Source organism: Phoenix dactylifera, chromosome 4, assembly GCF_009389715.1.
Source record: "Phoenix dactylifera cultivar Barhee BC4 chromosome 4, palm_55x_up_171113_PBpolish2nd_filt_p, whole genome shotgun sequence".
In the NCBI taxonomy this organism is placed as follows: domain Eukaryota; kingdom Viridiplantae; phylum Streptophyta; class Magnoliopsida; order Arecales; family Arecaceae; genus Phoenix; species Phoenix dactylifera.
In genome coordinates this window covers 22,191,630-22,217,940 of record NC_052395.1, presented here as the reverse complement: position 1 = coordinate 22,217,940, position 26,311 = coordinate 22,191,630, and the positions used below count along the sequence as shown (strand labels likewise).

Genomic DNA, 26,311 nt, shown 5'->3' with positions numbered 1-26,311 from the left:
ACCCATGGCAACCTGAACAGCTCCGGCTTGGCAGGCTCCACCGCACCTACGCTTATATTTATAGCCAAACTGTGGCCCCCCGGTCGTTCCGATGCGGGTGGCTCCAATAAATGCGGGCACATCGAATCCAGAGCCGTTCCGGCTCTCGAGGCATATCCCCCCACGATCTCCTAAGCGTCGTTCTCCTTAATTGTATTCTTCGTGCAGGACACTCCGGGCGGCGTGTATCCCGCGGCCCCCGTATCTCCGCATGCGCCCAGGCCGCATCCGCCTCGAAGAACGCGCGTATCGCGGCTGCTTAACTGGCACTCCTCGCAAGCAGCAACTGGCCGGTCCGATTTCCCAGGTAACGCCTCAATTAGCATTTAATGGTCTTTTGGTGTTCCCCAGGTGACACTTCGAGAGGAGGAGAAACACGATCGCAGCTGGCCACGGAGAAACCCCGTCGAGCGGCAAGTGATAGGCGCGCGACCAACGAGCGGAATTCCCCGAGGCTCGGCCCTCGGATGCCAGGCTAACCCGATGATCATCCCGGGAGCAGACTAGCCTGAAGCCCCGACCGGTCGCCTCGGCTTGCGCCAGCCTTGGCCGACCAACGAGCGGAATTCCCCGAGGCTCGGCCCTCGGATGCCAGGCTAACCCGATGATCATCCCGGGAGCAGACTAACCTGAAGCCCCGACCGGTCGCCTCGGCTTGCGCCAGCCTTGGCCGACCAACGAGCGGAATTCTCCAAGGCTCGGCCCTCGGATGCCAGGCTAACCCGATGATCATCCCGGGAGCAGACTAGCCTGAAGCCCCGACCGGTCGCCTCGGCTTGCGCCAGCCTTGGCCGACCAACGAGCGGAATTCTCCGAGGCTCGGCCCTCGGATGCCAGGCTAACCCGATGATCATCCCGGGAGCAGACTAGCTTGAAGCCCCGACCGGTCGCCTCGGCTTGCGCCAGCCTTGGCCGACCAACGAGCGAAATTCTCCGAGGCTCGGCCCTCGGATGCCAGGCTAACCCGATGATCATCCCGGGAGCAGACTAGCCTGAAGCCCCGACCGGTCGCCTCGGCTTGCGCCAGCCTTGGCCGACCAACGAGCGGAATTCCCCGAGGCTCGGCCCTCGGATGCCAGGCTAACCCGATGATCATCCCGGGAGCAGACTAGCCTGAAGCCCCGACCGGTCGCCTCGGCTTGCGCCAGCCTTGGCCGACCAACGAGCGGAATTCCCCAAGGCTCGGCCCTCGGATGCCAGGCTAACCCGATGATCATCCCGGGAGCAGACTAGCCTGAAGCCCCGACCGGTCGCTTCGGCTTGCGCCAGCCTTGGCCGACCAGCGGAAGAATTTCCTGAGGCCTAACCCTCGGATGCCTGACCTAGCGCCGGAAGAATTTTCTGAGGCCTAACCCTCGGATGCCTGGCCTGGCGCCGGAAGAATTTCCTGAGGCCTAACCCTCGGATGCCTGGCCTAGCGCCGGAAGAATTTCCTGAGGCCTAACCCTCGGATGCCTGGCCTGGCGCCGGAAGAATTTCCTGAGGCCTAACCCTCGGATGCCTGGCCTGGCGCCGGAAGAATTTTCTGAGGCCTAACCCTCGGATGCCTGGCCTGGCGCCGGGAGAATTTCCTGAGGCCTAACCCTCGGATGCCTGGCCTGGCGCCGGGAGAATTTCCTGAGGCCTAACCCTCGGATGCCTGGCCTGGCGCCGGGAGAATTTCCTGAGGCCTAACCCTCGGATGCCTGGCCTGGCGCCGGAAGAATTTCCTGAGGCCTAACCCTCGGATGCCTGGCCTGGCGCCGGAAGAATTTCCTGAGGCCTAACCCTCGGATGCCTGGCCTGGCGCCGGAAGAATTTCCTGAGGCCTAACCCTCGGATGCCTGGCCTGGCGCCGGAAGAATTTTCTGAGGCCTAACCCTCGGATGCCTGGCCTGGCGCCGGAAGAATCTCCTGAGGCCTAACCCTCGGATGCCTGGCCTAGCGCCGGAAGAATTTCCTGAGGCCAAACCCTCGGATGCCTGGCCTAGCGCCGGAAGAATTTCCTGAGGCCTAACCCTCGGATGCCTGGCCTAGCGCCGGAGGAACTTCAAGAGTCAGGAGTCGGCGAGACGCTACTAAGAGTTAAAAAGAGGAAGGACGAAAGTGAAATGAGGAAACACTTTGTTTGCATTAACTTTCGTTGCATCAGGGCCGAGACCCATACAACATGGCAAAACGCCAACATACAAAGAAAAGAACAAAGAAAAGTACAGAGAGTCAGCTTGGAGGAACCCCTGGGTCTGGAACGGCGAGCACGTCCGCGAAGGGAAGGGAGAACGGCTCCGAGAGCGTCAAAGGAGGAGCGAACGAACAGTCCGACGGCAACGGCAGCAGCACAAGGGAGAAACTCGAGGATGCCTGTGAAGAGAAAAGCGGACGGGGGAGGGCCCCCGGTCAAATAGGCGGAAAGGCGGGTGACGCCTCGGTGACGCCAGAGGACGCCCGGCTGCCGAAGGATCGTTCGCGCCCCAAAGGCGAATCGACGCCATTAAGGAAGGATGTCCGCCGAAATCCGCAGACTGCCAAATCAGCGACAACCGCCATACGCCATAAAGAAGGCGGGGAGCTCGGAGCGCGCGCGCCTTTCCGAGGGATGGCGGCAATCTCGAAGCGTCACTCCCTTCACCCGTTCCCCTCCTGGTTCCAGGCTCGGAAGTGGGGGGCTACTGTTACGGGGGAACTTAGCCACCATGCCCCACGTGACCGGCACGCGCGCCCAGGAAGACTACGGCTGCCCCTTGATCCAGCAATCCGACCTCGGGTCGGATATCTTCGGCTCCGCAGCCCGACCCCGAGTCGGCTGCCCCTTGGTCCAGCAATCCGACCTCGGGTCGGATATCTTCGGCTCCGCAGCCCGACCCCGGGTCGGCTGCCCCTTGATCCAGCAATCCGACCTCGGGTCGGATATCTTCGGCTCCGCAGCCCGACCCCGAGTTGGGTGCCCCTTGGTCCAGCAATCCGACCCCAAGTCGGCAATCTCTTGACAACAACAGACTGTTCCCCTGAGGCACGCCGCGGCCCCCTGCTCCACTACTCCCCGCAACGGCCGTATCCGGCGCTGCCCCACGATCCCCTGTGACAGCCGTACAAAGCGGAGCTCCACTACGCCCTGCCATGGCCGTACCCAGCGCTGCCCCACGACGCCCTGTAACGACCATGTCAGTGGCAATCCCATCGTGCCACACGATGACCGATCCCCAGAAAAACCCCCCAGCCTGATATATATGCGGCTGGGGGGGAAGGGGAGGGTAAGCAAGATTTTCCAGAGTATTATCTTACCTGCTACCTCTTCTTCTCCTTCGATCTCCCCTAACTTGATCGTCGGAGGGCCCCCACTACCCCGGTGGTGGTGCGAGGCTTGCTTGCAGGTTTCCCGGCGGAAGGTGGAGCGCAACCGAAGTAATTCCAAGGGAACCCCGTTCACACCGCTGTGCCAATCGTTCTCGGTTTGGACCCCCAGCAACAAATATGTTGGACCGTACATTGTTTAGGGTTATGCTATGATGAATAAAAATTGATTCTCGTTCTTTCTATCCTGATGTGAAGCCAAGAGCAAGAGCTAGGTGAGAAACCTAGTTTCCTTTCCTTTCTCTCTTTTCTCTTTTCTCTCCTTCCTCTTCTCTCCTTCTCTCTTTCTTCCTCTTTTCCCTACTATCCTGCATCAACTTTGGTATCATAGCCTCTAGCTTTGCCTCTGTTGCCAAAGCCCCAATCCAGTTTATCGGAGCACGGCTACACAAAAGGAGAAAATCTTGAGTTATTGTGGGCCGTGGGCTCGGGCTTCACGCGGGAGGGAAAACTTTAGGGCGTCTTCTTCAGAAGATTCACTGTTCCCTCTTCCGCCTCCCCGTTCTCATTTCTTCTTCCAAAGCCAAACTTCCACACCCCATTCCCGTGAGCATCTCCTCCTTCCGGCGGCGCACGAGAAGAGAAAGGGAGCCCTTAAGACGCAGCGGCTCCCAAGGAAAGCATAAGGAAACCCCTCCTCCACCGTCATCCTTGTTCAGATCTGGAAAAAGGGTGCCCCTCTCCGCCGCCCCCCATGCACCGGTCGCCACGGAAGCCGACGTAACCACCGGCAACAACCCATGAAGAAGGTACATAGTAACGGATATGGAACGGATTATCAGGTTGGATTGTACCCGTTAAACCCGAATTCTTTTGAGTTTGATTTTTTAAAAAAAAAGGGCACGTGACCCTTAAGTCACGCACGTGGACCATAGCAAGTTATTGGAGCAGCTTGTGCCCGATAACCCGAATCCTAACGGTCCCTCTTTTCCCTCTTCTCTCCTTCCTCTTCTCTCATTTTCTCTTTCTCCCTTTTCTTCCCTGCTGTCAGTAGAATCACAAAAAAATACTCGGAAATCCACGAAGAGAGAGAGAGAGAGAGAGAGAGAGAGAGAGAAATAGGTGAGGGAGAGAAGGCACTGTAGTGTCTATAATTGATGCATACTTTAATAGTTTAATTGATTAAGAATATTAGTTAATTATACAAGAATGACCAAATATTTAATTAGAAGAGCTAATTCTAACTAAAGGCATTTATCAGATTGTGTGAGATACTTTAAACATTTATGCTACGATGGCCAAAACTCAAGGACAATAAAACTAACTTTATTCGCTTTTAGAAGTACTATTGATTTAAATGTTGAATTGAGGCCACTGAGATGTCTCGTGAGAAGATCTCTAGCTTGAGCAAGCTGGGTTGTCATGAGAGCTAGCCCTAGCTCAACTAAAATCTATCTCCCAATCATATCCAAAGCCAACCCAATGTTGTGTCTTGATTTCTCTAATCCAATACAATCTAATCCCATCTTAAGCTGATTTGAATGGGCTAGTATTTAGTTGAATTGGGCTAGATTAGATTTATTGACATAGGTCAAGTCAAATAGGTAATTCAAGAATGGCAAAACAATTTTAACATTCATATTACAGTAACATTGGAGTGGTTGAAATATTATGTGCATTATCCAATTTGATGACCCGATAGAATTGAAGATATAGTTAAAATAAAACATATAAATATTTATTCAAAATATAAATATAAACTTAATTATTTATAGATGGGTTCGGATCTGATTGGATTTTGATAAAGTTTAAGCATAATCCTGTCCCGTCTTTAACTGGGATAGGGTTGGAATTTGCAAGCCTAACCCAACTTAAAAACACCGGAGCAATCCAACAAAATTAGCATGTTGTATTTGTTGGATCCATATGAGGATGAATTTTGATCTAACAATAAGGTTGCTCCATTACAACCTGAAGGTCCTATATTTGAAACATAGAAATAATCTCTTCATACATGAGAGTAAGGCTGTGTATTTCATCCTTTCTAGATCCTGCAATGGTAGGAGTCTCATGCCCTAAACCATTCTTTTTTACTTGTTGAGTGTAGCCCAACTAGAGTTGCAGTCCTAGACACTGCATTCTATGAAAACCCTGGATAACCATATATTTCGTGCATTCCTATTAAGATGATAAACGTTGCCTTTAATCATGACCTTATGGGAGGTAGATTCCCATCTGGTGGAGAATGGCCTATGTAGATGAGAAAATTTGATGCTTTTACATCCAAATTTTACAACATCTAACCGAACATCTCCCATCATGTCAGGCGGGTGATGAGTGGAGGTTGTGTGGCTGCGGGTCTTTACATATTGTATATTGTACATGATTTGACGGAGAAATGAACAAAACCCACACAAGAAGGGATAGGAGCGAAGGACTTCACCTGGCTATTTTGTATATCGTATCTTGTATATTTCACAAGACTATTTTGGTGACCAAGCCCAATAAATATCGGGCTGGGCGGGGCCACCTGGCCCATGATGAGCTCTAGCCTGACCTGATTCTAAGCAGCCTTCTCTCTTTTTTTTTGCTAAAACAAAAGGGGTAGGGGGGAGGAAGGGACAAGCCCACCCCCGCGTAGCAGCCCCCAACTGGGCCCCCACCCCGCTAGGAGAATGTTCGATGCGGGCAGAAATGGCCGTGTGTTGGGCACCCCGACCGGTTTTACTCATACCCTCCCCACCCGTGGGCCCGGCTCAGCTACTCCTCTGAGCTCTGGCTCGAGTCCCACGTGTGAGTACGTCACACCCGGCACCACCCCGGTTACTAGCGGTACAAGAGCGGTCCTACACCACAAGTCCAAACAGTGGCCAAAGTAGTAAGCTCCGGTCCACAATTTAATCGTCGCTGCAGCGATTCGAACTTGGGACCTTGTGGTTAGAATTGCTGCCCAGTACCACTAGGCTACCACCTTGGTGGCAAGCAGCCTTCTCTCTTCACCGTGAGAATTGCAACGGAAGAATATTGCAGATGGTCGATAGTACTGCTTTGGTTTTAACAAATTTACAGGAAAGGAATCATTCAAAATGCTTGTGCAGCAGCATGGGTGCTTGTGATAGCAGTGCATATGTAGTCATAGGAGTCCACCAATTAGGTAATAAATTGACAAATTCTCAATCTACAGAGGTTTCAATCTTTTTACCCAAAATAAGAAATAAGAAAACCAAGGAGGGTTATAATTTTCTTTTTATTTTTTGAGAAGAAAAATAAAAGATTCTAATTGTGGAGAAGAAAAGTAAATTAAACCAACTATTGATTATTTTTTTTTTTTTTTTTTTTGATGAAGGTCTAATATAGACTATTGAATGCTAGAACATGTACCATTATGGATATAATCGCTTGGACGCTATCTAGTGAATGTTATAGTCTAATCATCAAGGAGTATTCTCATTGTTGGTCACATCGATATTAATCATTGGAAAGGGTTTTAACATATGTTAGCTGCAGGAATATGGTTATCCTTTCTTTCCCTGAGGGAGAAGAAAAAAAAACCAGGAATCTCTAAGGTAATGATAAGTTTAGGACCTAATTTTTGGCATCAATTTTCTTTTTTTTCCTATGAACTTGTTTGTTTGCTGCAAATAATTTTCTGAAGTTCCTTATCCGTCCCAAATAGCTGAAAAAGGAGGCTAGATGATTATAATTATAATAAATGAGCTTTGATCCGGAAATTACATACACAAGGTCAATGAAACTCATTAACAACTTGGGCCGACACCACAGCTGATTTCATGGATAGCATAATTTCCATCATGCTTCCTCAATTGAACTTTTCTCACGGTCAGTGTATTTCACATATTATGTAGTCAAATTTCAATCATTTCCCATAAGTACAAGACTTCTCTTGGCGAGAAGATGGAAGTCTAATAAAGGACTTCGATATCATATTTTTTTAATCAAAAAAGAACATAACAAAGCTTTACATCAAAGGAACCGCGGACCAAGACCAAGATAACGTGTTTAGCCAAATATTTTCTTTTGATGTAGTTGTTACATTGGGCTGCTTTTTATGACCTATTTTTTGAGAAGAAAAATTAAACGTTCTAATTGTGGAGAAGAAAAGTAAACCTACTATTGATTTTTTTTATTTTTTGGATGAAAAGCCTACTATTGACTATTGAATGCTGGAACACTTACCATTATGGATATAATCGCTTGGACGCTATCTGGTGAAGATCGTACTAATCAAAATAAAAAAAAAAATGTTGTAGTCTAATCATCAAGGAGTATTCTCATTACTTGCTGGTCATATGGACATTAGTCACTGGAAAGGGTTTGAACATATGTTGGCTGCAGGAATATGGTTATCCTTTCTTTCCTTAAGGGAGAAGAAAAAAAACCAGGAATCTGATTGTCATTTGCTCATAACTGTCACAAGTAATGATAAGTTTAGGACCTAATTTTTGGCATCAGTTTTCTAGTTTTTTTTTTCCCTCGATGAACTTGTTGGTTTGCCTCAAATAATTTTCTGAAGTTCCTTATCGATCCCAAGTATCTGAGAAAAGGCTGGTTGATTATAGTTATAATAAATGAGCTCCTGATAAGAAAATTACATAGAGAGGGTCAACGAAAATCTAGATCCTAGTTTTAAAATCAACAGAAGCTCATTAACAACTTGGGCCCACACCATAGCGGTTTTCATGGATAGCATAATTTCCATCAAGCTTCCTCCGTTGAACTTTTCTAATGGACCTTTGAAATTTGGAAAAAGAATCGGGGCTTTCCGCCCTTGGACGGTAGTCTACAATTTCCACGCATGAGCATGGAATTCCAATCATTTTCCATACGTACCAGACTTCTCTTGGCGAGAAGATGGAAGTCTTCGTCGCATACTCGCATCTGAGGCGGCCATGACGGAGACCGCCGTTAAGTACCAGTGTTTTACACATGCTATGATGCATGGATCACAGGGTTGTGATGTCCGATTAAATTAAGGACTTGTATTCTAATTAATATTTCTTTGATCTATTTAAAAGACTTATAATCATATTTCTGTTATATGTTATATCTACTCCTTTCTGAATTCGTATTCTTGGTTGCTTCAGTCCATAAGAGCAAGAAGTAAAATAGGAGGCACCTTTTCTTATAGAGTGGGCCTCCTTGTCGTCCGCCTTTGCTGTTGGAGCCGACTCCCCTTCCCAATCTAGGATCATTGGCCATGCACTACCAAGCCTACCTCTGGTTTGTGGGACACCATGGACCAGGACCAAGATAGCGCGTTGACTCCGCCTTATTCCTGAAAAGTCTTTCTCCTTGTTCTGTTTTTCTCTTCTTGATCCTATCAACTTTTATGATCAAATTTCACTATCGCTAACCCATTTCGTCCCACCATCTTCGGTGAGAGAGGTATCTTACTCTTCGTATCGGAGCCTCACCTTCGTTTATCCAATCATGGCCGGCAAAGGAAGCTGTGCCGTGCTTTTTTTTCTCATGTTCATATCCATGTTTTCAGCTGAATTCTCTCACTCAACAGACACTCTACTGTCAACCCAATCCATGAGAGATGGACAGAAACTTGTGTCTGCCAACAATACCTTCGAACTCGGTTTCTTCAGCCCCAACAGTTCGAGCAACCGTTATCTTGGCATATGGTATCACCAGATTCCGGAACAGACTATAGTATGGACTGCAAATAGAGACAGTCCGATCACCGATACCTCCGGTTTCCTTACGCTCAGCGATGACGGAGATCTGATGATCTTCGATGGCAGAGGGAGTTCATCAACAGTAGCTTCTGGTTCTGGAACAAATAACACGGCACTCACCATCTTGGATTCAGGGAATCTTGTTCTGAGGGACGCCAATAATTTATCACGGATCTTCTGGCAGAGTTTTGATTCTCCTACCGACACTCTCCTCCCTGGCATGAAGCTTCGTCGGAGGATTAGGCAAAACCAGTTGCTGACCTCATGGAAAAGCTTCGACGACCCTGCTTCTGGGGTTTTTTCTTTTGGGATCGATCCCAATGGCACGGCACAACTCTTTTCCTGGCGGGAGGGGAATATCTCCTGGGCAAGTGGGGTTTGGAACGGCCGGGAATTCAGCCTTGCTCCAGACTTAACAGAATCTAGCATCATGAATTATGAATTTGTTACCAACAACGATGAATCATACTTCACATACCACGTCAATGAAAGCATCATTACAAGGTTTATAATAGATCTTTTAGGGCAAATCCAGAAAATGACATGGCTGGAGGACACTCAAGAATGGATCCTGTTCTGGTCTCAGCCAAGAACCCAGTGTGAGGTGTACAATCGATGCGGCGCTTTTGGAGTCTGCAATGACCAAAGGTCGCCCTTCTGCCGCTGCTTGGAGGGCTTTGAGCCAGCGTCTTTGGCAGATTCGAACAATGCAGATTGGAGCCAAGGGTGCATCAGAAAAACCAGCTTGCAATGCAACGAGACTGGAGGAGAGAAGGATGCGTTTCTTGGCATGGGCCATATGAAGTTTCCCGCAGATCCGGTTGATTTGTATATTGGAAAGCCTGAAGAATGTAAAATCGCCTGTTTGAATAACTGCTCATGTAATGCATATGATTTTTCCAAAGGCTGTAAATTGTGGTACGGGGACCTTAAAAATCTGCGGGAAAATGACACGGACATTGGAGATGGAACTCTTTATCTTCGCCTTGCTGCTTCCGAGTTAGCATCTGGAGGTACAAAGCAAATGGCTAATGCTTCCGAGTTAGCATATGGAGGTACAAGGTTGACTTGAACAATAGGCTTCAGACCAAATTTTTTACTTCAAAATAAAACGTTTTTTAGATTGATCATTTATGGTAGCTAATTCAAGCTTGGTTTGATTTTGAACATCACTGAAATAAATGATATAAGCAGATAAAATTGTCTTTCTTTCAAATGCAGGGCAAAAGACGAAGAAGAGGCATCTCTTGATTATTATCACTGTAGCAACATCTTTCACATTGTTCATTTTATGCTTGCTGGTTTGTTATCTGAGGATAAAAAGACGGCGAAGAGGTGAAGTTTGCACAAAATTATGGGTTACATTACTTTGGCACATATAGCTAAAACAAAAACATTTTTTTGGGCATACAAATTAGGAATCAAGAGACCGTATGAGGGGCAACCTTTATTCACAATGAGCAATGACATAGCAATTAACCTTGGGGAAAGTGAGGACAAGGGTGGTCCAGAGTTCTCGTTGTTCCATTTCTCTCGCATAGCAGATGCCACGAACAACTTCTCAGCTGAAAATAAGCTTGGAGAGGGCGGGTTTGGACCAGTGTATAAGGTAAGATTCATGAACCAGTCTCATTACCATAAGAAAATAGGAATTCCTAAAGACCAGATATTTTCCCCATCAGCGTGCCTTTGTTATTATCTTGCTTTCTACCATTATTTGCATCATCCGTGTAGGATCAACCAGAATTTACTAGTCTTCATCCTAATTAAGGATGAACGAGATCAGTTAACAGAAGTAGGTGACAGGTAAATATGCACATCCCTGTTTCAAACTGAGCTCATTTTGAACTCAGGACCTGTTGTATCACTGGTTTGTGTTAAGCTAATTGGTAAAAACCATAATTGTCCCCAGGTGTTTCATTAGTGTTGTCCTCTTAGCTTGAAATATGAAAACAACTTTGCAAGTTCGCTCTATCTATATCTCCCGAGTTAAGATATGCCTTATTTCAGGGCCAACTGCCAGAGGGGCATGAGATAGCAGTAAAAAGGCTAGCTGCACACTCAGGACAGGGACTGGTGGAGTTTAAGAACGAAGTTCTTCTTATAGCCAAGCTTCAGCATAGAAATTTAGTGAGGCTTTTGGGTTGCTGCATGCAAGGAGAAGAGAAGATATTGATCTATGAATACATGCCAAACAAAAGCTTGGACTTCTTCCTGTTTGGTTTGTTATCGCTAGTAACTCGCTATATTAACTTTTTTGCGTTACTCTCTCGGGTAATCTATGACGGTTCTAAATCATGTCATCTCAAATTTACCTAGATGCGGCCAGAGGAGCACTATTGGACTGGGGCAGGCGCTTGCACATCATTGAAGGGATTGTTCAAGGCCTTCTTTATCTTCACAAGCATTCTAGACTGCGAATCATCCATAGGGATATGAAAGCCAGCAACATTCTCCTGGACGCAGATATGAACCCTAAAATATCTGATTTTGGCCTGGCTAGAATTTTTGCCTCAAATGAAACCCAAGCAAACACAAACAGAATAGTTGGCACATAGTAAGTATATTCCAGTTTTACGAATGCATAAGACAGCAGGGTTGCAATGTTGTTACTGACAAATGAGATATATATGGCTTAATTTTGTTTTTCAGCGGCTACATGTCTCCAGAGTATGCTGCAGAGGGTCTTTTCTCTATCAAGTCTGATGTTTTTAGCTTTGGAGTCCTGCTTTTAGAGATTGTAAGTGGAAAAAGAAACGCTGGATTTCATCAATATGGCAACTCTCTTAACCTCCTAGGATTTGTAAGTATCCAAGCCTATAAATACTATCATTATTGCCTCCTTTTTTTTTATTTAGAGCAACATCCATTTGTTCTCCTATCTCAAAAACATCAAGTTGTTCTCTCATCAGCTAATTAGTGGAATTGTGTCAGGCATGGGAGTTATGGAAAGAGGGTAAATGGTTGGAGCTTATAGATCCAGCATTAGCTGATGAGTGTCCCAGACATGAGATATCAAGATGCATTCATGTGGCACTAATGTGTGTGCAAGAGAACGCCACTGACCGACCCACTATGTCGGATGTGGTTTCTATGCTTGCTAAAGAAAGTTCAGCCTTTCCAGATCCTAAACAGCCTGGTTTCTTCACTGTTAGAATTGCAACCGAAGGAGATTTACCATCAAAAATGGACGGAAGCTGTTCTCCAAATAATCTAACAATCACGTTTCCAGATGGTCGGTAGTACAATTTCAGTTTTGTAATTCTATTACATCAACCTAAATGCAAGTGGGAACACCACCAACGAAGAAAAGCTTGAATGAGTTGCAAAATCGTAAATTCCTGATAATGATGGTGCCTGTGTAATTGTGCGAGTCGCAAGTGAGTCCATGGTTCATCATTGAAGGTTTCAGTTCAATGTAGGCACAGATTTCAAATATGTGTGTTATATCTTGGAAACAATCTGCTGGAGATCTTTGCCTATAGCCTACCTACAAAAGAGATAAGAAAAAAAAAATAGTCAAACAAAGAATGAAATCATAGTTCAAATCATCAGGGATGTGCGGACACTTGGCATTAGAAAGGTGTTTGGATGCATATAGGTGCATTGAACATTATACTTCGTATGTTCCTTCTGTGGCCAAGATTTCTTTGCCGAGCTCTTTAGATTTCCAACCTCAAGTTCCAGGGCACCATGGACCAGGGCTGAAACACCATGCTCGTTTAACTTCAGGAACACAATAGAAAATAGCAAACCTGGCCCCTGTCAAGCTAATCACTTGCCGCAAAAGGATAACCAAGCAATGGATGTTCTATTTTTCTGTTTCTCATGATCCTAACCATTGTTATGATTAAATTCCCTATTGTTAATGCATTTCACCACACCATCTACAAGAGAGACATATTCCTTCTATAAGAACTTTCCCCTTGCTGCTTCCTGCTTCTGTTTCTTAACATGATATCCAAATTTTCTACTTTTTTTATTCGCTCGATCAGACAGTGCTGCCGCATAATAAAATCGTCATTAGTTGACAAAATTACATATGTATGCATTAGAAATACCAAAAACCCTTTGACTGCATTTCTCAAGCAAACCTGCCATGGATCACCTGCCGCGCACCAAGTTCGATAAATGACTACAGCTGGTAGCCTTTATTTCTCTCCAGTGTCAATTACAAGTGGATTTAGTTACTCTATGCAATTTGAGGGATCAATTTACCTCAACCGACCTTACATGCTTCTCAATGCAACAACTGTTTTGTGTATGACCTCTCAAAGGTGAATCTTCCTTGAACCCAGCCCTCAATGTAACAACTGTTTTGTGCTTGAAATTCTGGCCAAACCTGAATCAGGTATCTCTGGATTCATGCCACTATCTAGAAGTATGTTGCTGATTATCAGATTTCTATGAATAAATTTGGAGTAATTGTGGAAGATAGAGAAGCCCCAGGCCAATTCCTTCAATAATATGGAAATGCTTCCTCCAATATAACTCTCCACCTATGACTGGATCTGCTCGTGATTTTAATATATATTTCAATTCTTCAAAAATAGCAATTAGTGTTGACATAAAGAAGCTGATATGGAATTAGGTTGTTAATGATCAAACCCAATGTGTAATAATCCAAGCTTTTTTTGGTCGTGGACTCATAGATCAGTATCTTATTCCGTACGCAGTAGCTAAGTAGCCTGAAAAGTTTCAATGTTTAAGATTAGAAATAAGGGCAATCTCATTTTTATACTCCTCAAACCACTCGTCCTGAACTTTTTGACAGCCTCATCTCCTTTCACCCCCACCCCACCCCCCCCCAAAAAAAAAATCATCCATCAACAGTTAAAATTTTCATATTATCCACACTAATACTCTACCTGATTAGGCATCTACTAGCTGCTTGTAATCTAGTGGTAGAGAGAGCTATCCTTAAAACCTTATATGCTTTTGCGAACTGAAAAAAGTGGGATCACATTATTATGCTTTTTTTTTAACTATATAGTTTCAAACCTGTTGCATCAAAAAAGAAGCCAACAATCTACAAATCTAGCCCTGTTGGTCTAGGAGGTCAGTTACCTTATAAACTGGCCCAAAACCACCCACTCCTAGTTTATTTGAGACAGAGGAATTGTTTGTAGCTGTTGTGATATGATAGTGATGTTGAATGAAGAACAATCTGAGCCTTTCTTCAAGCATGTCCCTTCTCTTCCTGCAATTGCTAATTAACAAATATTAGGGAGAACATTGAACACTGGCCTTTCTCCATTAATGGTACCATATCAAGGCACCTAATAGAAGTGCCATGAATGCAGCTTCCACTGAAATTACTATAATTACCACCCTCTTCTCTTCATTATCTGTATCAATTAACCATGTCTAAGCAAATGAAAAATTAAAACAAGTTTTCCACCCTAAAATTAGCAATTATATTGTTATAACTGCTAAGTGAGGTACCTTGGTTTATGACTTCATAGTTTCCACATAGAGTTTGTTCAGGAATTCTTTAGTGTCGCTTTTTTCAAGATGCAGACTACTTACGACGCTCTAAAGCAATCACAGACCTCTACAGAATGCAAGTAGTTTCTATGATTTTTGAGCTGCATTTAACGGATATTTTTTTAGCCATTAATGTAGAATGAACAGCAATGTGTAATGATCTACTAACAATATGAAGAAATCAGATGGGGATCCAGGTGATAGATAAAGTCATCAAGTAAAACACTTCAAATTGCAGGTAAATGATATTGATAAGAAGATTTTGAGGAACAAAGCACATAATTGAATTATACTTCTCAATGTGTGGCTTAAATAAAAATTCTTTTGATGTAGTTGTTACATTGGGTTGCTTTCCATGACCTATTCCAGGTCTGTTGCCAGAGGGGCAGGAGATAGCAGTTAAAAGGCTTTCTTTCCATTCTAATAAGTTTGAGAATGAAATTCAGCTTATAGCCAAGCATAGGAATTTGGTAAGACTTTTGAGTTGCAGCATTCAAGAAGAGAAGATACTCATCTATGAATACATGCCAAACGAAAGCCTGGTTTTCTTTCTTCCTCTATGGTTTGTTATCAGATAAACAAACTACTTCAGCTCTTCAACTTTCTGTAATCCTCTTCATCAATTTGTGTAAATTCTGTCCCACATTATCTTGATGTTGCCTGGACTCAACCAGAGGAGCTCTTTTAGACTGGGGTAAGCGCTTCCACATCATTGAATGAATAGCACGAACTTCTTTATCTTCACAAGCACTCTCGGCTGTGAATTGTCCACAAGGACCTGAAAGCCAGCAACATTCTCTTGGATGATGTCTGATGTCTTTACTCTTTAGCTTTCGTATGTTGCTTTAAGAGATTATAAGTGGAAAGAGATGCCGGCTTTAATCAACATTGGCAACTCTCTTAATTTCTTAGGCTGTGTGAGCGTCAGAGCTGATCGATACCTTTTTATTGCCTTTTCTTCCTAAAACAAAATCTAGTTATAACTTATCAGCTAATAGTGTGACAGAATTGTCAGGCATGGAAGTTATGGAAGACGGTAAGTGGTCGGAGCTTATAGATTCATAATTAGCTGATGAATGTCCCAGACATGCGGAAGCAAGATGTATTCACATGGCAATAATGCGTGTGCAAGAGCATGCCACTGATTGACCCACCGAAGCAAATGTTATTCCTATGCTTACTTGTTATAGTGCAGCAATGCCAGATCCAAAGCAGCCTGGTTTCTTCACTGCTAGAATTTCAACTGAAGGATATTAAACATAAAAAATGAATGGAAGCTTTTCTTCAGAAGATGGGACCATCATACTTCCAGATGGTCGGTAGTACTATTAGATTTATCAATTATACAGAATAGAACATCAATGTAAATGCAAGTGAGAATACCACACCAATGAAGAAAAGCTTGCATGAACTGCATGAATCCTTAACTGCTTAAAATGGTGGTGCATGTGAGTCCACCAATGAGTTAATAAATGGTTTATCAGCAAAGGTGCAGTTTTATTCCGGCACAAAAAGATTTCAAATAAGAACATCGTGAAAAAAAAATTAAGCTACTAGCCTACAACAGATTACTAGAAAAGTATGCTTTACATCCATGATCGCTAGAAGGTCTTATAACCATGCCGCAGGAAACTATTTTCTGGAGATCTTCTTCTGTACCCTACGAAAAAAAAAGTAGCTCAAACCATTAAGATTTGTGGTTTCTAGCAATTATTGATCATATAAATTTGGAAGCAATGCAGGTGTTTGAATGCATATAATAAAGATTATCATTTGCTAGTAACGATCGAGATACTTTGTAAAAATATGCCTTCTTTATTTGGGAATATTAAGTTTAGAACATAAATTTCTTAGATTGGCATCAGTTTTCTGTGACATCATATCTCGGTTTCTATAAGCTGGTTTGTTTTCGTCAGTTTCCAACTAGGAAATTCATTCTCTTCTTCTTCTTGCAGCAATTGATTTTGTAAAGTGGAGCAGCATGATTGGAAAATTACAGATGAAGGGAGAGGGAGAAAAGTCACACTTACAAGCTCAACGAAAGTGAAACTTCCTGTTATCAACTTGTACGATGAAAACATTCACACCATAGGCTGAAGGTCTGCTACCTATACAAACCATGACGACGAGCAACAATAAAATATGGCTGAGTTTTATCCTAATTGGTTGGTTAGTGTCTGATACATGTTGAATACTTTCTCATTGTTGGTGCCTTATAAGTGGATCCCTCTATATGGAACCCCATTTATTATGGAATGAGAATAAGGGATTCCATGAAGTTCATGACTGCAATGGCCTTATAAGAATCTTGATAAGTGATAATAAAAATTGGAGAAAAAGGCCTCACGCTAAACTTAGGCACAAGCCCCAACAACTTCCACAAAAAGAAGTCTCAAAATCTACACCAATAAGCACAAGAAGTCACACTTCTAGTTTTCTCAAGAGCACCAAACTTGCCATTGTCAAACATGTGACCTCCTCCAAGTTTATCCCACTTAAATATAGTTTTCTAGTAAATGCACACAAACATAAACATGAGTAAAATAGATCTCGCATGCATTGCAGCTAATGTAAGATTATAGATGAAAAGATGATATATAAAAGAAATTGTTATGGTACCAAAATCAGCAACCCCTTTTAAGGGCATTAACTGCACTAGCATTTGGCATGAGTAAATGCATGTAATGCTCTAAGTTTGTGGCCAGCATTATATCAACACTTCATCTTCGAGCTACATATATTTGAATGGTTATATATGCACTCCTTATCATTAGTGCCTTGGGCCACTTTTGAATGGGCCTTGGGCCACTTTTGAATGGTATCTTCCATTTTAGGCACCTAGCAACAACACCTATGACTCCCAAGACAGCACCCAGTGACAAGATATCTTAGAGGACTATTGAAATTTAACATGTTTGATGCCGGACAGCAGGGGAGGGAAGAAAGAGAGAAGAAAAAAATAGAGGAGAGAGGAGGGAGGAGGAAGAAAGAACTAGGCTTTGCATCTAGCCCTGCTCAGGGCTTCACGCCAGAGCTAAAAGAAAGGAATCACAATTTCATTCATAGTATACCCTAAATGGTACATGGTCCAACATATTTATAAGACCCAGAAAATGTAAAGAGACCCCTAAAAAGAAATTAATCTCATAAAGACCCTCAAAAATAACAAAATACCCTAATAAGCCCAAATAACATAAAATCACTCCAAAATAAAATCAAATTGTCCGAACCATCCTCCTGCGGCACCTGTAGATCCAAGTGATAGGTGATTTGGCACTGGTGTCCGCACCAGCTCCCTCCCAGGTGGAAAGAAGTCGACCTCAATGAGCACGGCTCGGTGTAGCTTTGGTAGTACTCCAATAGGTCTGGGTCAACCCGCTGAAGCTCCTCGAGTGTGATCCAAGTAGAGTTGGACTCCAATTTTCCTCGCCAACGAACCAAGAAGCGCTGGATCCTCCATCACTAGTAAAAATTGTTTGATCATCTAAAATAGCATCAATGTGCTCTTGTTGCGCTCGGTGAAGGGGTAAATGAATCAAAGCTGGTATGCAATCAATAATAAGGGAATCATCGGGCTCAAGAGATAGCTCAACAAAAGGATCATTGGGGATTGTTGGTGGGCCCTTGTAAGCAGCCAAATCTTCAACATTAAAAGTCGGGCTAATACCAAAATCAGAGGGGAGGTCAAGGACATAGGCGTTGGTGCCAACCCTGTGCAACACCCTAAATGGCCCAGCACTATGAGCCTGCAAGTTCCTAACGGTTCCAGGAAGAAACCGCTTAGGCTGAATACGGTTCATTACATAATCCTTAGTTTGAAATTTCTTAGCATGAGAATTAGTTTGCATCTTATATTGAGCATTACTTGCATGAATGCGCTTGTGGATTTTCTGATGCAACTCATGAATGTGTTGTGCAAATGCATGTGTAGACTCAAAAATCCTAACATGTGATGACATAGGTAAGAGATCTAAAGGTTTTCTAGCTGTATAACCATACAGTACCTCAAATGAATTCATGCCTACGGATCTGTTGACTGAATTATTGTATGCAAATTGTGCTACAGGTAGGATTGAATCCCAATTACGGGTGTGTTCACTATGATTGTACCGGTGAACTTTTCTGACAAGTAGAGCGAACATCAAAGAATCACTAAACACTTTCCGCTCAAATTCAGTGGGACACAGGATGTGGAGATCCTTATCCTTTGACACTTCATTTTTTTGTTCTTATCAGGTGCCTTGGGTGGCAAAGGATTGTGCTTAACTTTTTTGCCCTCGAACACAAAAGAACAAGAGTTGGATCGACCATAGATGGTGACTTCAAGGTCGAACAACCAAGATCTCCCCAAAATTAGGTGTCCTACATCCATCGAGATTACATCACACCATATGGTATCTTTGTAAAAAAAGACGTGAATAGGCACAAGACATCTTTCTTTGATGTGAATAGAAGTTGTGTCAATCCAAGAGACCTTATAGGGTTGTGGTTGGGGAACGGGAGTCAAACCTAGGCGGAAGACGATGTTGGAGGATATTGACCTTACAATCTCTCTCTGCACTTAATATAAGTATGAAAAATCGAGGTTTTTCTCCAGTCATCAATTTTTTTGGGTTGTGTGAGTGCACATTTGACTACACTCATGGTGGACTAGTCAAACTCTCTCTAAAGGTGTAAATGATATTGGTGTAGTGCGGATGCATTCTAGGATATCAGGTCCTTCATCACATGCTTCCTTATCAATGTTCTGAATGTCATCGATGTTTGGTTCATAGACTTGCTCCTCCAAGTCATCTGTGTCACCTCTCTGCTCTTGCTGTGCAATGACGAGAGATTTGTTAGCACATTGGGAGGTAACGTGACCAAAACCTTGGCATTTGTAGCACTAAAGTCTGAAATATAGTTTGGGAGGCTCACCAAGACTTCTCTTGCCTTTAGTGTCTCAGCTTAGGACAGAGGCGGTAGGAGTTTTAGGGACAGAGGACCCCACAAAAGGTCTGGGCCCCGAAGAATGAGGATTAGTGGAAGTGCCCCGATCATCAAAGCGCCTCACAAACATGGACTTGGAGACCTACTCATAGTTCTGCACGAATGTATATGCGTAGTCTAAAGTAGACACCTCTCAGAGGACAAGTTCCTTCCTAAGTTCATCATTAAGACCTCTTCGGAACCGGCTCAGAACCATCCTCTCATCTTTGATCACATTACATCGCATCATGTATTCATCAAATTGGGCAATGTAGTCCGTAGCTGAACGGGGGCCTTGTCTCAAGTTATTCCATTGGTCAAGGAGATCATCTTGGTAGCTAAAGGGCAAGTATTTTTTCTTAAGTTTTTCTTTCATTTCTATCCAATCAGTTATGGCAGGTTGACGTCTCCTATCTAGGAGCTGTTCAGTGTTTTGCCAGAAGAGCTTAGCTCGATCAATGAGCTTCATTCTGGCAAACCGAACCTTTTCTTCAGACAAATTATACCACTCAAAGAAGTGGTCCATTTCATGCAACCAGTCTGAGAAGACCTTTGGGTCAAGGCGACCATCAAAGGTGAGGGCTTCAACCCAAATGCCTTTCATCACATCTTCATCATGGTCACGAGGCTCTCTAGGTTCTACATTGTGGCGATAACCCCTATCGACATTATGGACTGGACCCGGTCCTCTGTGACGAAGGCAGGTTGGTGGACGGCTTGAGAAAGGATTAGTGTCAAAGTGGGCCTGTCGAACAGATCCTAGGTAGTCTATGGTTTCATCTTTGATCTCTAGGCCTTCCAAATGGGAGGCACTACCTTCTTTAGATCCCATAATTCTCTGAAGAAAAGCCTCAGCTGAGTCTAATCGGGTATGGGCTTGGGTGGACACTGGTCAAGTCTTGGACAACCTTTAGCAAGGCTTCGATGTTAGGATCCATGGCAAGTTGGGATTCTAACTAAGAAACAATACGACTACTATGAAGATGCATATAATGAGTGTGAAAAGGTGCATGGCCCTACAATGCTAAGATAGTGGTGGTTCCAAGGTAGACCTACTGCATGAAAGTAATACCTAGAGCTCAATGTATATGCTCAATATAAATAGAAAGCTAATTTTAGCAAATGAAATCAAGCAGGGAATCACGTAATAAGTGAAAGCGAGTAATTGCAGTCAAATAGTGCCAGTCTTCCGTGTGCTGCTAGATAACATGGTGCTTCGAAGAACTCCCAAAGATTAGGCAACCCTACAGTTAATGGTGAAAATGGGCCACTACAAGGGTTTCTCAGGTTGTTTGGGGTGTATGTGTGAAATTCATAGTAAAATAAGTCAACAGAGCATATAAGAGTTCATCAATGCGGAGTTTAGACGAGCAAATAGCTTTTTTCCAATAAGAGAAGAATCCTAACCTAGGTTGGGGATGACAATCAGAAGCACGGTCGCAGTAAGTAGGCTCGTCAAATGGCTCAAATCGGGTATGATCACAGCATGTCGGCGGCCTGGAGCTCGGCAACTCGTAGGGCCTGAGTGGCATGCGAGCTAAAAAAAGGAGAGAAACAAGCCTGCGGATGAGAGGCTTTTGGGGGGGGGGAGCATGTGGGCTGATGTTAAAACGGGCTTGTCGGGCCCGAGAAAAAAAGAAGGGGGGTGTGGTGCGGTTGGGCCCGTTGGGCTTGTGAAATGAAGAAGGGGGAAGGGGTTGCAGGGGGGTTGGATTGGGCTCTGCAGTGGTGGCACGGGCTTGAGGACTTGGGCCCATGAGAAAGAACTGGGAGGGAGGGGGGAGGGTGATGTGCGGTGGCTTGATGACAAGGAGTGGGACGAAAAAGGGGTTGGAAGGGGCGAACGGGGAAGACGAAGGAGGGGGCAGAGTGCGGCAGAAGGGGGCGGGCCTGCAAGGGGTGGCGGGGCGGCGATGGTGGTATGCGGTGGGGACGAAACCGTGGAGAGGGAAGAGGGTACCGATCCCTCTGGTTTCGAAAAGAGAGGGGGAGAGGGGTACGGTGGGGGTGGATAGTTGCAGGCGGTGGTCTTAGGTTCCGACCCTTATTGTTGAAGAGGGGAAGGTTCGGAAAGGAGGCAAAGATCTGTGAGGAAGGGAAGAAAATCCCTCAAAAAAAAAAGGAAGCAGCGGAAGAAGGAAGGTGAGAGAGGAGCGGAGCTTTGCGGTGGAAGAGCTCAGGTCGGCAGAGTTTGGCGGCGGGAACCCGTGATGGGTCAAGGGTTCCGAGAAGCTTCACGACGGCGGTAAGGCGGAGGCAGAAGCGTCGAAGGCGAAAACGGCGAAAACGGAAGCGGCGAAAACGGAAGCGGCATCGATGGAGGCAGACCCGACGAGGGCGTAGGCGGCAGTGGTGTTGCATGCGATCGAAGGAAGAAGGCAAAGGTGGCGGTGGTGCTGCGGGCGATCGGAGGAAGAAGATGAACAGGTAAGGGTTTTTTTTTAAACTCGGATCCGTTATAATTTGGGTTATCGGGCATGACCCGCTCCGATAACCCGTTATGGGTCCGTCACATGCAAGTCACGTATGTCTCTTTTTTCTTTTTATTTTGCTGAGTGGCTTCGGGTTAACGAGCGCAACCCACTCCGCTAACCCAATACATACCCACTAGGTCTTCTCCTTCGCGGGTTACTGTTGTCAGCCACGCCGACTTCCGCGGTGATTGGTGCATGGGGCAAGACGGTTGGAGGTGGCCGAGCTCCTCTCCCAAATCTGGCCACGGGCGGTGGCGACAAGGACACGGCCGGGGCCGAGCACGTCCTCCTTGCTCAAGCACGGCCACAGTTGGCCAGTGGCTCGGGGAGGTCTCCTCCGTCAGATCGTGGGGCACACGATTGAAGCTCTCGGCGGCGAACCTCGCAACGGCGTTGGGGCATCGAACGAGGGGATGGGGGGAGGAATAGGGGTTGTCCACGGAAAGGAAGGATTTCTTTTTTTTTGTTATTGTTTTGGTGTTGCTTCTCTATGAGGCCTAATCCCCACAGGACACCCACTGAGGAGGACATGGCAAAACGCTTCAGACGAAGGAGGGATTGGAACCCTTTCTCAGCTAAGGAAGAAGTCGCCCAAATGTGAAAAGTCTGAGCCCTCACGTGAAGAACAATGTCACAGCAGCCCAGAAAATTTCTTTTGATGCCCTTCTCTGATACCAATGCTGATGCCAGACAGCAGGGGAGGGAAGAAAGAGAGAATGAGAAATGGAGAAGGAGAGAGCGAGGAGGAAGAAAGAACTAGGCTTTGCACCTAGCCTTGCTCAGGGCTTCACGCCAGAGCTAAAAGAAAGGAATCACAATTTCATTCATAGCATATCCTAAACGGTATACGATCCAACATATTTATAAATCCGAAAAATGCAAAAAGACCCCTAAAAAGAAATTAATCTCACAAAGATCCTCAAAGATAACAAAATACCAAAATAAGCTCTAAACACTGTCAAATAACAAAATACCCTAATAAGCCCAAATAATATCAAATCACTCCAAAATAAAATCAAACTGGCTGGACCATCCTCCTGCGACGCCTGTAGACCCAAGTGACGAGTGACCTGGCATTGGTATTCGCACCAATATCGGTGATAATGGATTATTTAGGATTATCTTTTTATACTAAGATGTTTTCCATGTGAGCTCCAGAGATTTTTTTACTTGTTTCTGTTTTCCAGTGAATCTACATAAGTGATACAACTACTCAAAATTTATAGCATCAGATATGTAATTTTCAATAGTAACCAAGAAAAGCTGAACCGGCCGGTTCAACCCGAATCGAGCCGACCCGGCCGGACCGGTAGTAGAAAATGGTTTCAGCCCCTAGGGTGTCGTAACTTGATTGGCTCTGACTGAAACTGGCCGGAATCGGATGGAACCAGACGGAATAGGGGCCAAAACCTGATTGGCCTAACTGAAACCAGCCAGAATCGGATGGAACCCGGTTCGACTCGGTTTGAACCGATACCAACCCGTACCGAATGCCGACCAGTACGGGTATCGGTACCGGTCCGGCGAACATTAATAGTAACCAAAGGTTTTATAGCAGCATATTGAAGTATTACAAAATATCAAAATATTTAATTTTAATGACACTATAATATTTTTAAAGCAGTATTACTACATGCATTTTGCAATTCATATAAATAGTTCTAAAATAAAAACCAAATAATTCTTTAACAAATTAGGAAACCTCTAACTATTCTAGATAAAGTACAAAAATGCAAAATGTGGCCTCTAATTCTGAATTCAATATGATCCTTTCTTAAGGAGACTGATCACCCCACATGAGGCAATTAGATGGCCATCAGACATGACATATTCCAGTTTAGGGAGTTTGAACTTTGAACAGAGATGCCAAACTATTCCTACTCAAATACATGAATGCCATGTTTTTAGCTCACCCAATGCTCCAACATATAGAATCAAATAATTTGGTATATAACATGGTGATAGAAACTCCGTGCTCATAACAGCTTAAAATAACAAAAAGATAAAGTTCAAATAAAAGAATAGTTTAAAATACCAACCACTTGCATAGAAATAATCAAAATCTGAAAACCGTGAATACATCAAAGTAAATACCTCAAGAACATCAGTTGCAACTTCGCAGAGAAAAAGAATACTTTTAAACACCCGAACAACAAAAGACAGGTAAGCTTAATAGCAGTACAACTGTACATGTATGATATAGTAAAGTCCAGTAAACTTACCAACCAGTGACCACAAAATTCAATATGAACAACCTTGCAAAAAGGCTTTGATCAATTAGTTCCATTTATTTTGAGAAACTCTTGTTGACAAGTTTGAACAGAGACAAAAACAAATAGAGCCAATCAATTCTTGAAAGGTGTCTACTTTGATTCCCACTATTCATCTCAAAAGCCCATAGAGAAAAAATTAACATCAAACATCAAGTATATGCAATCAGTATATAATTGAGTAAAGAAAATCCAGATGATTATGCATAAAGGTTTTAGCTCCATTCCCTCCATCCATCTCAGACATTACCACAGGAAGAGATCGCACACCAAGTAGCAAAGAAATTGATGCAAACAAAAACAACAAGATAATTCTTAATCATAGACTAGTTGTCTCGATCAATCAGAGAAATGCCTAGCCGACAAGATCCAATGCCACATAAAAAGTAACAAATTCAAATAAATAAACATAGAGATCTTTGTGGCTTCTGTGATCAATATATCATTCAATCCGGCATTCATAATTGATATGGGATAAAAATTTCAAAAGCTTAATAAGCAAAAATACTATATTAATGCCAAAACAGTGTCATTGTTATAATATATTTATTACTTTTTTTTCTTACTAGTAAACCAGCACACAAATATTGCATGCCAAAAGCAAAGACCATTTTTATAGTACATCATACATATTATTATAACGATTATAAATTAGATATCAAAACACTTACCAAAATACTGAACCTAAATTGTCTGCACAGAACAAAAGGGGAAAAAATCATATATCATGGCACAGACAAATTCAAGAAACACAAAATAACCAGAAAGGCACAGCACAGTAGGATAGTTATCATTCAAGATTACCACACATAATGCTGTTTGAAAAGATATAATACACCACAACCTTGACTACCACAAAATTGAGAAGTGCCAGGAAAGCAACAGCAACCATCATCATCCATAATCTCTGAATGGACGTGAACAAGAATATGAGAACTTAGAAATTACCACTAATCATGCCATACAAAAGAATAAGATATTCTGCTGCCAGAAGAGCAACAAATACATCATCTTCCTTTATAACCTTGTAAAGGCCACCGAATATCCCCACCCCCCCAACCCCCACTCCACCCCCGCCCCGAAAAAAAAAAAGTTTCTGAAACATGAAAGACAGATGTTAGTAAAAAATCAAGAAAAAATCTGCAGGAGGATAAAATCCTAGAAGGAATGATCAAAATCCATATGCTCCCACTGAAGTGAAAATTAGCTCATAGCGAAATTCCTTCTATCCATTTTACAAACCCTGCAGGAAAATTCACATATTGTATAATTTGTAACCACGTTAACAAATAAAGCCATGTAACTTTTACACTACTCATCTTAGAAAGCACTACAAGAAAGTAAAAATAACACGTGACAACAAACAGAGGAGAAAAAGAAACTAGATGACTCTTTACAGGAGCAGAAGACCAATTTTGCGTGTCGCCCTCAAATACATCTCAGAAACCCACTAGGGAATGAGCAAACAAGATCCACATGTCAACAGAACTAACTCCTACAAGAAAAATATTAAATGCCATTTATTTTTAAAATCAAATGATCAGACTATTATTATGAGATTAATAACTTCAGTTACCTCTATTCATCATATAGCAAGATGTTAACAGCTTGGAAAAGTTCAGGTTTCATATGAATCATGATTACAAAATGAAAGGTAAATGAGCTCCTAAAAGCACAAAAAGGTATCATGATGGAACTCCAATCACCAGCATTCTGAAGGAAGCACCAAACTTAAAAGCTGATTTTTGTTGTGATCTGTGGCCAAACATCACTATTTTTTGCACGAATAAAAAAGGCAAAGAAACAGATGCATCATGTAATGTGAAGTGAGAACCGGTCATCAATTAGGAAGAAGTTTGATTAATACCACAATTAGATCATAAGAGTGGGATCTATTAGATATTTACAATCATTTACAAATATAGGCTTTTAGCAATTAAAAGCTTCAAGAACCTTCCCCTGAAAAAACAATGTTACATGAACCATAGGCTTCACGGCCTGAACCATTGAAAACTATTAAGGAAATGAAAAAAAAGAGAGTAAATTACAAACCGCACCCCCCCCCAGATTTATGTTCATTACATTTACACCCAATAGT

At 43.6% G+C, this 26,311-nt stretch overlaps 1 protein-coding gene and 1 long non-coding RNA gene across 2 annotated transcripts; one reads left to right on the top strand and one right to left on the bottom strand.

Moving 5' to 3' along the window:
• The first annotated feature begins 8,626 nt into the window (after window positions 1–8,626).
• On the top strand, window positions 8,627–12,532 carry LOC103699303 (G-type lectin S-receptor-like serine/threonine-protein kinase At1g11300). Its single transcript, XM_039125863.1, has 7 exons — window positions 8,627–10,069; window positions 10,236–10,349; window positions 10,433–10,623; window positions 11,025–11,235; window positions 11,334–11,571; window positions 11,667–11,817; window positions 11,949–12,532. Exons 1-7 carry the CDS (start codon window positions 8,761–8,763, stop codon window positions 12,255–12,257), a joined length of 2,523 nt encoding a protein of 840 aa, XP_038981791.1. The 5' UTR covers window positions 8,627–8,760; the 3' UTR covers window positions 12,258–12,532.
• LOC120110562 lies at window positions 12,396–25,240 on the bottom strand. Its single transcript, XR_005511682.1, has 2 exons — window positions 24,038–25,240; window positions 12,396–12,504 (listed from the first exon to the last, which is right to left on the bottom strand). It is a non-coding gene; the product is annotated as an uncharacterized LOC120110562 (long non-coding RNA).
• Between the last annotated feature and the right edge of the window lie 1,071 nt (window positions 25,241–26,311).

Bases quoted from the DNA above. Each gene is read 5' to 3' on its own strand.
- LOC103699303 (XM_039125863.1), top strand. From the start codon at position 8,761: ATGGCCGGCAAAGGAAGCTGTGCCGTGCTTTTTTTTCTCATGTTCATA. The intron at 10,070-10,235 runs GTACAAGGTTGA...TTTCAAATGCAG, and splicing joins TTCCGAGTTAGCATATGGAG to GGCAAAAGACGAAGAAGAGG. The intron at 10,350-10,432 runs GTGAAGTTTGCA...CATACAAATTAG, and splicing joins GATAAAAAGACGGCGAAGAG to GAATCAAGAGACCGTATGAG.